The 12,545-nt window shown below is 45.9% G+C and overlaps 1 protein-coding gene across 1 annotated transcript in view; it reads right to left on the minus strand.

Moving 5' to 3' along the window:
• The window catches only part of CCDC7 (coiled-coil domain containing 7), a 184,681-nt gene that overhangs the window by 127,356 nt on the left and 44,780 nt on the right, over positions 1–12,545 (minus strand). The window contains exon 6 of the mRNA XM_030200375.1: positions 9,321–9,481. Coding sequence (XP_030056235.1) covers positions 9,321–9,481 — 161 coding nt within the window. The remainder of the gene's footprint in view (positions 1–9,320; positions 9,482–12,545) is intronic.

The following is a 12,545-nucleotide window of genomic DNA, read 5'->3' on the forward strand; positions in this document are numbered from 1 at the left end:
GGTCTCCCTAGCAAGTGTTGTATTTGTGCAAATATTTTCTCTCCTGGTAAAGCACCACTACAACAGACATCATTTATGAAAATCAGGTGCTCAACATTTAGGGCCCTGTACACTAAGCCGCGCTATAAGCACGTTAGTGTTTTTAGTGCGCAATAAAAATTAGTGAACATTAATACAAGAGACACTCATAGGAATATAAGGGTGTCTCTAGCATTAGCGCGCAATAATTTTTAGAATGTGTTAAAAATGCTAGGGCCCTTAAGAGTTTCTCTCTATTTATTTATTTACTTATTTATGACATTTATATCCCAAATCAAACATGAATTAGGTTGAAACCTGAGAACATAGCATAAGAACATAAGAGTAGCCATACTGGGTCAAACCATCTAGCCCAGTATCCAACAGTGGCCAAGCCAGGTCACAAGTACCTGGCAGAAACCCAAATCGTGGCAACACTCTATGCTACCAATCCCAGTGCAAGCAGTTGCTTCCCCATGTCTGTCTGAATAGCAGACTACGGAATTTTCCTCCAGGAACTTGTCTAAAACGTTTTTAAACCCAGATACGCTAACTGCTGTTACTACATCCTCTGGCAAAGAGTTCCAGAGCATAACTATTAGTTGAGCAAAATAATATTTCCTCCTATTTGTTTTAAAAGTATTTCCATGTAACTTCCTTGATTGTCCCCTAGTCTTTGTACTTTTGGAACGAGTAAAAAATGGGTTTACTTCTACTCGTTCTACACCACTCAGGATTTTAAAATCTTTTTTTTTCCTGTGCCTAGATCAAAAGAGAAAGATGTTTTGTGGGAACTTGCTCCTTTTGTTTTGTGGAATGCAGTGGTATATTATAAAAATGCACTTAAGGAGGTCACGTGATGGTTTGAGGAAGGAAGTCGCGTTTTTCTTCTCTCTGGGGCTCCCCCTTCCTTCATTCCCCGAATAACGAGTGAAAATCGAATGAAAACATTCCGTAATTGAATTCACATCTACTGCCTATCAATGGATTCTTTTGTTACAAAAGAGACTCGGGCGTCAGCGCTGAAATCAGGGGAAAAAAGCGCCGAGAAACAGCGTGGATCGGGGGATGCCAAGATGGCGCCCGACCCGATCTCGGACTCCCCTCCGAGATTCCACCCGCTACAAGTACAGCAAATTACAGAAGCGGTGAAAGCAGCTTTACAGCCAGAGCTAACAAAGCTATCTGAACAAATAGCGGGTGTGGAGTCGCTGTTAGGAGAAACAACTAGGCGAACGGGGAAACTGGAAGTACGAGTGTCTGAGCTGGAGGACTCGAGCAGGGACAGGGAAACTGCTGTGCAAGACTTACAGAAAATGCTGCGAACTCAAGCAAAACATTTGGACGACCTAGAAAATAGATCTCGGAGGTCTAACCTCCGTCTGATCGGGATTCCGGAATCGGTGTCAGATCGTGCCCTACCTACCCAGTTGGAGAACTGGCTGAAATCCGAGTTCGCGCTCTCGGACAGCGCTGGCCCGCTATGCCTGGAGAGAGCGCATCGCCTGGGTAGGAAAACCGGAGGAGGCAACAGGCCGAGAATGGTCATAATTAAAGGTACATAACTTCCTGCACAAGGAGGAAATCTTGAGAGGGGCTCGTTCCAAATGGGACTCATTGTCATTTGATGGAGCAGCTGTAAAAATTTTTCAGGATTATTCTGCGGCCCTGCAAGAGCGTAGGAAGGCGTTCGGCCCAGTGTGCCGCCACTTGGCAGTGAAAAATCAAAGATTTATGTTACTATACCCAGCCCAACTTAAAGTGCTGGAAGAGGGAGGCTGGAAGATGTACTACTCGCCGGAAGAGGCTCAGGGCCTACTGCGGGAGAATCCTCCCTCTCCTCCTGGACAAAATGGCTGATGGAACTTACAGGAAGAGGGCCAAGGGGGAGCCCGTTAATAGGCAAAAGTCGCACATGGGCTGTTGGTAAATGGTGCACCCAGTTGACATCTGTTATGTTATACTGTCATTTAAAACAGTTTGTTTGGGGGCTGTTGTATGTTATGCATAAATTGTAACTTAATGTAAGGAAAGAGGAATGGATGACAAAGGAATGAGTGAGGGGGCGGGGAAGGGGACCCCTGCCATTGACAGACCGGCGCTCTTCTAGTAGATGTTGCGAAAGAAGAGGGCATGGGTAGATGGGGGGGGGGGGGGAATTTGGGGGGGGGGGGGGCACGGGAGGGAGGAAGAGGGGGGAAGGGGGGATTAAAGAATATCAGAGGGTTGAGGGTCAGGGATACGCCGCAGGGTTAATGGTTAAGACAGAGGGAGACTTAGGTGGAGCTGGGCGCCTGGGTTACCCGTACGTTAATATGTATTATACTTATGGAATTTACTTCATTTGTAACGGGGGGGCGCCCGGACTAGATTTATAACTTGGAATGTAGGGGGCATAACATCTCCAATTAAGAGGACTAAGATCCTACATGCTTTAAAAAGACATCGTGCCGATGTGGCTTGCATTCAGGAGACGAGATTGTCACAGGAGGAATTACAAAAGTTGAAGCGTGCTTGGGTATGAGAGGTATACGGGGCGGAGGCTGGGGGCAGGCGAAGTGGGGTAGCAATCCTAATTCGAAGGGGGGCGGTGGCTAAGGCACAATTGGTGGGTAGTGACCCTGAGGGGAGGTATGTGGTGGTACGTCTCTGGCTCCATCATGTTGAATATTTGGTAGTAGCGCTATACGCCCCAAACCAACATGGGAGACCCTTTTATGACCATTTGCTCCAGATGTGTCTTCCACATAGATCACTGCCACTGCTTCTAATGGGAGACTTTACTTAGTAGCTGATCCCACATTAGACAGCTCCTCCTCTGGGAGGGCGTCCCGGAGGGGCCCAGAATCAAGGATTTTATCTCAATTTATGCAGGCTCTTGAAGTGGTGGATTCTTGGCGTGTTTTACATCCAGGGGAACGGGATTATACCCACCTTTCGAGGGCACATGGGACACTCTCCCGATTGGACTATATTTTGGTAGATCGAAGGGTATTCCCATACGTGAGTGCAGTGGAGACTGGCCCGGAGGAAATTTCAGACCATTCTATGGTTTGGCTGGATTTAGAAGACCGAGATCCAGGGATTGGGGGAAGAGGGTGGAGGTTTCCCACATATTTGGCTAATGACCCAGCGTTTAAGCAGCATTTGTTAGAGAGTTGAGGGGAATACTTACGATTTAATGGAAGACACAAGGATGACCCCATATTGTTCTGGCAGGCAGCGAAAGCGGTCATACGGGGCGCAGTGATTGCATTCACGTTGAAACGTGAACGTAGAATTACAGGGGCGATCTTTAATCTAGAACGCAACTTGGGGAGAGCTAGACGCCGGTTTGCTGCGACCCCAACGAATCATAACCGGGAACAGATGAAAATAGCCCAAATAGCTTTAAATTCTCTATTACATGAAAGAGCCTCTAGAGCTTTAGTGACCAGGAAGTTCCGTCTCCAGAGATACGGGAATAAGTCAGGAGCAATGTTAGCGAGGGTGGTTAAGTCCTGGGGTGGACCGAGAGTGATAGTGGCGGTGAAAGATCGGGCAGGGCACATCCAGAATGGGAGGGAGGGAGTGCAACAGGTGTTTCAGAAATTTTACAGTGATTTGTATAAAAAGCAACCCCCCCCATCTTTAGCAACCATAACAGACTATTTGAGAGAAGCTGGGATGCCAGAATTGACGGCATTGGAAGTGGAGGAACTAAATAGCCCTATCACAGGAAAGGAACTGCAGGGAATCATTAGGGCACTCCCCTCAAACTCAGCTCCAGGCCCAGACGGGTTCACTAGCGAATTTTATAAAATTTTAAGTCCGCACTTGGTGGGTCCCCTACATTCATACCTGGAAGAGATAGTGACTCAGGGACAATTTCCAGCTTATGCTAATGAAGCATTAATAACATTATTGCTTAAGCCAGGGAAACTTGAGAATCAAGCGGGCTCTTACAGACCGATCTCACTAATTAACGTAGATGTAAAAATTCTTGCAAAGCTGTTGGCTAATAGATTGCAGGAATACCTACCTAGGCTTATTGGCCAAGAACAAGTGGGATTTGTCCGTAACAGACATTCAGGAACCAACGTGCGGCGATTGTTATTAGCCCTAGCTCAGACCCAGCGTTCAGGCTGTGAAACGATGTTGGTCAGCCTGGACGCTGAAAAAGCATTTGATAAGGTGGGTTGGGATTATATGTTTGAGGTACTACAATTTGTAGGCGTGAGAGGCTGGGCATTTGGGGCTATCAGATCGCTATATTCTAACCCTAAAGCAGCCGTGCTGATTAATGGAGGCAGAACTCAGCAAATAAATATAGAGAGAAGGACCAGGCAGGGATGCCCCCTGTCCCCACTTCTCTTTGTGCTTTCCATTGAGCCATTGATTAGAAGTATCCAGCGGGGAGAAGGGGTGGCAGGGGTGTCAGTGGGGGGAGATCGGGTAAAGACATTTGCCTTTGCAGACGACTTGTTGATCATATCCACATCCCCGAGTGTGGCCTTACCAGCCCTCTTGGAGGAGATAGAACGATTTAGTGTTATATCAGGGTTTCAAATCAATCGGGAAAAATCGCAAATGATGAGACTACATGATCATTTAGATGACCCCTGCCCAAAGGATTTTTCACTGCAGAAGGCGGGGACGGAGATGAAGTATTTAGGTATATTAATTCCTAGGACATTAAGCTGTCTGTATGAGGTGAACATTCAAAAGTTGCTGAGGGACACGGCTAGAAAACTGGAGCAGTGGTGGGGTCTTCCTATCTCCCTCTTGGGACGTGTCGCACTTTACAACATGATGGTTATCCCTTGCTGGTCATATATGTTCCAAACCCTACCACTACACTTCACAAATAGGGATGAAAGACGATTGAATGGAATGTTAAGGAAATTCTTGTGGCGGGGAAGGAAACCTAGATTCCCTTTAGACAAAATGTATGTTCCAAAAGAGTATGGAGGGTTGGGCTTACAAAGTGTGCGACACCTGGTGGTTGCAAATGCTATAAGACATATAACAGACTGGTTCCGTAACTCTACGGACTTCTCAGCCACTGCCATGGAATTGAGCTTATTCGAACCTATTCATTTCAGTAGTTGTCTTCATGGGAGTGGGGGGGCCTCTCCACTGTTGAACATTTCAAATATCCTGCCACAGGCGCAGAAGGCATGGAACTGGATCTGCAGATTACATCACTTTTCGACAAAGGTCACCCCGATGTTACCATTGTGTGGGAACCCTGAATTCCCCCCTGGAATGATGTATAATGTTTTCAAACAATGGAGAGGGCGGGGCATAATTTACCTGCAACAGATCTTAACCCGGGAGGGAACGCTGCAATCGTTTCAGGAATTACAAAAAAGAGGCCTATTTCACCTTAAAGACTATTTTCATTACTGGCAGTTACTACATTACACGAGGAGCCTACCTTGGGAGTCTTTAGCGGAAGATGTGCAAGAGGAATTGCCAGTGGCGTTTGCCTTAGGATCGCAGCAAAAAGTTCCATTGAGATTCCATCTCCGACATATTAAAGATACAATTGCAGAACCGGATTTTGGCAAATACACAGAGGCTTGGAGCAGAGACCTGCTGGTAGAAGTTTCATCGGGTTTGCTTAAAGAACATGTGTTAACACTGCATAGAGCGTCTCCCCTAGCGGACCATTGGGAGCTACAGTACCGCTTTGCTTTTTGGATGCATATGCCGCCCCGACGAGCATTCTATGCAGGGGCCTCTCCAGATGGGATGTGCCCCAAGTGCTATGCTGAAGGGGCGACCTTGGGACATATGTATTGGGCCTGCTCAAAAATTCAGAACTTCTGGTCAACTCTACTTTTAAAGGTTTCTGCTTTGTGGAGAACTCAGTGGTCTGGTTCGCCGCTCCTGCTGTTTGGGACTCCCTGCTTAAGAGCTCCAAGGCCGAAAGGTCTTATACACTTTGTCCGGCGAGCTACTCTGATTGCAAAAAAGTCCATTCTAGCAGCTTGGTTATCACCAGAAGGCCCATCTCTTCAAAGCTGGCGAGTGCGGATGGTACAACTATTGCGAACTGAGCGTATGATGATAAAAGAAGGTGACAGGCGTGAGTTTGATAAATTTTGTTTGAGATGGGGCCCGTTTTTGGACTCTTTGCCCCCAAGAGCGAAAAGCTCCCTTTTGAACATTTGACTGATAGAATAACCCAGGACGTTGTCCCATTGACCTATATCTGGAACTTTGGAAGGGAAGGGGAGGGTAGAGGGGTGGGAATAGCTGATAAAGTGTGGACCTGGGGGGGGATCTCGGGGGGCCATCAGAACACAGGCTCCTTGGGATCTGCTCTCTTGGTTGATGTTTAGTGCTATAATAGAAGAAGGGGGAGGGGGGATATAAAATTGAAAAACGAATTGATGACAATGGCTTTAGGAACAAATGTGGTTAAAACAATTTTCTGTTTCTTGAGATTGGTATTTAAATGTTTCTTATCTCATTGTATTGGATCTTTTTGATGTTCATCAATAAAAATTATTGAAACATAAAAATGCACTTAATATTGTTTATTACTACTATTTAAAAGAGAGATATTCAATAATTAGGGCAAAGCTACCTTCATGCAGAAGTCCAGAGTCAGTCTAAATGTGCCAACATTTTCCAGTTATGTGATATATATTTATTTCTTCAAGTCATTTTTCAACAGCATTTTCTCAGTTATTACCCAAATGCAAACACAATTATGTAATGTTAATTAATACATTTTGGATGTAACTGAACTCTATTATTGTCTCACTGTATCTCCAGTTTTGGCAGAGTATAAGTCATCACAAGGACAAAATATGTCTGCATTAGGGGCTTATAGCCCATTTAGTTATGTTTAAACAAATGAGAGATCTGAATGAAAGAAAATATTTATTTTTATTATTTTGACTTATGAAAACCACTTGTCCCTGAAATATGCTCAAAACAGAATAATCTATTTGCTATATAAATGCTAAATAGTAGTAGTAGTAGTAGTAGTACAAAAGAGATGAGATGACAATCAGGCTTATTTTCGAAAGAGAAGGGTGCCCATCTTTCGACACAAATCAGGAGATGGGTGTCCTTCTCTCAGGGTCGCCCAAATCGGCATAATCGAAAGCCGATTTGGGGTGTCCCCAACTGCTTCCTGTCGCGGGGACGACCAAAGTTCCCGGGGGTGGGACTGGGGCATGCCTAACAGATGGGCGTCCTCGAGCGATAATGGAAAAAAGAAGGGCATCCCTGACGAGCACTTGGCCGACTTTACTTAGTTTATTTTTTCTTATGACCAAGCCTCAAAAAGGTGCCTGAACTGACCAGATGACCACCGGAGGGAATCGGGGATGACCTCCCCTGACTCCCCCTGTGGTGACTAACCCCCTCCCACCCTGAAAAAAAAAACTTTAAAAACTTTTTTTGCCAGCCTCAAATATCATACTCAGGTCCATCGCAGCAGTATGCAGGTCTCTGGGGGGGGGAGGTGTGTGTGTGTCAGCGGAGGCATAGTGAAGGCTGATACACACATTTTGGATGTCCTGAACTGCCCCCCCCCCCCCCCACACACACACACACAGGGACGGCCAAATTTCAAGGGAGTGGAGTGGAGGAGTGGCTTAGTGGTTAGAGCGGTGACCGGTTCAAATCCCACTGCTGCTACTTGTGATCTAAAATCCAAATAAATAAATAAAGGAGGTGTCGGAGGCTTACCAAAGGCATGGATGTCCTTCTCACAGAAACATCCACATTTTGGACGTCCTCAACTGCCCTTCACAGGGACAGAGGCATAGCGAAGGCACCTAACACTTGGACGTCCGTCCTTCACCCATACTCAAAAAACCCGTCCCTGACGAGCACTTGGACGTTTTCACCTGGACTTGTGTTTTTTTAAGGTTGTAGACGGCAATTTATTTAAGGCTGTAGGCGGCTATTATACACGCAGCTTGTCTGCTCTGCACTGGCTTCCCCTCCTTAGGAAGGAAATCGTCTGCAAATGAGCTAACAGCGAGCAGCTCATTTGCATGCGATTTCCTTCATGCATGCCCGTTCCTTTCTGAATCGCTAAGGGATCGGTAAGGGAAGGGCTTTTTCCGTTCAGTTAGTGCATCAGTTAGTTCACTGCAGTGCCCCCTAGGGTGCCCGGTTGGTGTCCTAGCATGTCAGGGGGACCAGTGCACTACGAATGCTGGTCCTCCCAAGACCAAATTAGTTGGATTTGGTCGTTTTTGAGATGAGCATCCTCGGTTTCCATTATGGCCGAAAACCGGGGACGACCATCTCTAAGGTCAACCATCTCAACATTTATGTCGACCATCTCTAAGGTCGACCTAAATGTTGAGATTTGGGCGTCCCCGACCGTATTATCGAAACGAAAGATGGCTGCCCATCTTGTTTTGATAATGCGGGTTTCCCAGCCCCTTCACAGGGACGTCCTGCGAGGACGACCTCAGGAAAACTTGGGCACCCCGTTCAATTATGCCCCTCCATATGATTCCATGTGACTCAAAGAAAGGAGAGTTTAATTTTACTTCCAATCTTTATAACACCAGGCTTCCCAAGGCAAATTACAACAACAGTTAAGATGAACTCATCAGTGAACAGGATATCCTCACTGAAATTTGGCCATGTATATTACTGCATTGTATAGAACAGTGTAGAAAAATGAGTAAAACATACAGCTGTTATTAGTGCTGTTTCCACCAGCTACAATAATTTTTGAAGCTGTTTTAGTGATATTCAGTTTTTATTTCATGATATTTATATCTATATATGGGAACCTTTCAAATAAATTAAAAAAACTGTCAAATAAGAAAAAAAATAATATTTTGTCCTCCACCTTTTAAGGAACTGTCTATCCACTTTTTACTTTTTTCAGATGGGCAACGCATAGGCAGTACATTATTTCTAATAATCTTTTACTATTGCTTTCAATAGCATTTGCTATTGTTTTAGGTGAACCAGTGACTCTGCCTATTGGCTTCAATCCATATAATGGGCTAGATAGTCTTGTGCCGTCTCCTGTTCTCAATCTAACCTCCTTTGAACAACATGAGGGACATGGACATTTTGGTGACAATTAAAGTCCCTGACACCTCAGGTAAGACTGTCAGTTTCAACTCACAAGGGCAGCACTCAAACAGCAAAGACTTAAATTTCACACTGAAGTGTATTTGTAGAGTTGTACTTATCAGCCTGTATGTTTACCTCTTCTGTGGCCTATCAATCTCTCGCAAGAGAAAAAAGCCATTCAGTCATCCAACTTCCTCCAGCTCTTCACCTCTACATCTTATTTTAATTATGTATATGTGCCTTTCACTTACCCTTTGGTTGGTGCGTGCTGAACTAACTTTGGAAGCTCTCTGAAACGATTCTTTAGTTCTGTCAGCTTCATGATGCCTTCTTTAATCTTTAGGACTTCAGCTTCTACTGTACCAGGCACAGAAGTCTGTTCAGCCTGAGAAAGGTCTTCTTCATCCTCTGGCTAAAGCATAATGAAAATGAAAGAAACCCGTGTTTACCTATACTTACAGTATGCTCAGGTAGGGGGGGTCTATCCATCCATGACCAGCGAAGTGTGTATGTACAAATAAAGATGAAATGCTCCAGGCCATGCATTAGCTTAGTGCATCAGAGCTTTAGCTGAAAGGCAGAGGGTTGAGGACACCACATGACCTTGGATTGCACCACCTCAAGGTCATTCCTCCACAATTAAGAGGGGAAGGGGAACTGATGCTGGGATCCGGCAGGAAAGTGAGAAAGGGAGGAAAACGTTAGGGGGAGAATATTCAGCTCCTCCACTGAATCTTCAACAGGTGCCATTAAGTTGTATTATAAAAAGCTAGAATGTACTTGAATATGTATGTAGAAGTCGACAAATTGCTTTTTCCAGTTTCAGCTAAAACCGAAACTGCTGCAGAAACTCATCATCAGTTTTGGCTGAAACTGAAAACTCAAGTTTGGTTGTGTGAATGTGAATCAGTGAAGGCTGCTGGAGATTGTCAGAGCTTGGAGTCTGCATCCCTCTGTAAAAATACACAGTAGCCAAGTCAGTATATAATAATTTAAATAATGAAAGACCGCATTTTACCTCCAAGCAAAACAGTCTCTACACACATGAACCTCAGCTAAAGAAAACTGAAACAAATGGCCACTGTGCTTTTTTATAGTGGCTGTCTTTGTGCCACACTCAGAGTGACAGCTGACATTATAACTCCACAGAGAGGCCAATTCCTAAGGAGCATATCATTCCAAATGTACAGATAAATTCCTGCTAAAATTCTGTATCAAAAGCATTTATATGGAGCACTCTATTCACCTTATAAACTATTATGCAAGATTATAATTGCATTACTTGCAATTGCAGTATATAAAAAAAAAAAAAAAAGAAGAAGAAGAATACAAGTAACCCGCCCCCCCCCCCCCTGCCAAGACTACCTTACATTCCCTGGTGAGTGGTCTAATGATGTACTCAGAGCAGGATCAATGCACCAGTCATGTCAGCCATTTTGAAAGAATAGCCAGATTGGGCAGGAGTAACTCTGGAGCACTCCTGCACCAACTACACCCCTAAACCACCAGGGACTGTATGATAGGCCTAGGGGGAAGGCCATGGGCAGGGGGTGTCACAAGGGGGTCGAGAAAGAATGTCAAATCTTGGGAGGGGGAGAGAGAGACAAATGGGACAGAGCACAAATTTTTGGCTTCAATCTAAAACACATGTTCATTTTCAGCCAAAACCATGGACGAAAAAATAATTTTTGGCCGAAACTGAAACCAGGCATAAAAGAATTTTGGGCTGGTTTGGCACCGTAACCAAAACTGAAATTTGGTCAGCCTGTATTAACAAGTTTTAAATTATATTTATTCTTTGATTTTTTTTTTTTTTGTTCTAATTCCTGGCTCTGAACTTTAACTCAGTTAAAATTAATATAATCTACTACAAATATCTGTATGATTGAAATTTAATTAACAGAAAATCTTAAACTGGAATTTAAAAAAGATACACAAACACAGAACTGTTTTGTACTTAGACTCTAATTGGGAATGTACTAAGAGGGGTATTTTTCATATGACGTCCAAAAGGCGAAATAAACGTTTTATCAGAAAACGTTTAAAAACTGAAGTCCATAATGGAAGAAAAAACTAAAGGGGTCTTTTACTAAGGCACGCTAAAAATAGGCGCACTCTAAACGCTAGCGGCACCAATGTATTCCTATCAGCGCCTCTAGCGTTTTGCATGTGCAGATCATTGGGGAGGAATGGTGAGCCCTGTCCAGCATGCATTTGCATGCTGGCAGGCCCCCATTCCCTCCTACAGCAAACCTGCCAGCGAGGGCAGTTGAGGACGTCCAAAATTTGGACGTTTCTGTGACGGGGCAGTAAAGGACGTCCAAAAGTGGATGTTTCTATGAGAAAGACGTCTTTCTCATAGAAACATCCAATTTTGGACGTCCTTAACTGCCCACTGCAGAAACGTCCAAATTTTGGATGTCCTCAACTGCATTTGCATGCTGGCAGGCCCCCATTCCCCCCAACGATGCAACCCCCCCCCCCCCAGCAACAGGGGACTCGACAATCCCACCCCCCCCAGGTTCAGGGAGGGCTGGAGATCCGGTGGGTCTCCAGCCCCCCAACACCCCAGCAAATGGTCCCTGGTGCTCCTGTGGGGTGCCGACCAAGCCCCCCCCCCCAGTAACTCCATCCGTTGCCTGCCCAACCCTGCCCAGTGCATCCTGGGATGCGCTGGGCGGGGCTACACACCATATAAGGGAAACCCTTATGTGATGTGTAGCCCCGCCAGCGCATCCCAGGATGCACTGAGCAGGGCTGGGCGCCGCCATTTGCGGCGTCGAAGGAAGAGGAGGGAGGCAGGCTGCGTCCCTCCTCCAACCAACGTAGAGGGGGGCGGACGGGCAGAGAAGGAAGGAGGGAGGGTGGACGGCGGATGGAGTGACACCATCACACAGGGACCCTTGGAGTTGGGTTGGGGAGGGGGGGACCGGCAGTCCAGCGGACCTCCAGCCACCCTGTCACTGGTGGGGGGGCTTGGTCGGCACCCACTGGACCACCAGGGACCATTTGCTGTGGGTTTTGGGGGGGGGGGCTGGAGACCGGACCTCCAGCCCCCGTTGCCCAGGGCAGGGGTAGTCAGGGCCTGGTGGTCCCATGGACCTCCAGCCCCTGTGTTTGACAGGTTTGTGCTTTTGACAGCCCAGACCTGTGAAACAAGAGCGGGAGGATTGTGCTGAGTGCATGCTCAGGCACAATTCTCCCACACTTCTACCCCATGATCAGAGATAATTGCGCTGCTTAAATTTGTATGCATTATCTCTGATCATAGGTCTAATAGCGCCCCGTGCTGTTCCAGCGCTATTTTAGAGCGCTGTCTGGAACAGCGCCGGGCTTTTGATCATCTGCCTGTGAGTGAGTGAACAACAAATACAGGGCAATTTAGACCCATCCGGGGAAAAACAGTCACTAAACTCTGGTAATTCCAGGCACAGCACTAGAAGTTCTAGGAGTGTAAAATCACAGAGGACAAGCCA

This window comes from Microcaecilia unicolor, chromosome 1, assembly GCF_901765095.1.
Source record: "Microcaecilia unicolor chromosome 1, aMicUni1.1, whole genome shotgun sequence".
Classification (NCBI taxonomy): Eukaryota; Metazoa; Chordata; class Amphibia; order Gymnophiona; family Siphonopidae; genus Microcaecilia; species Microcaecilia unicolor.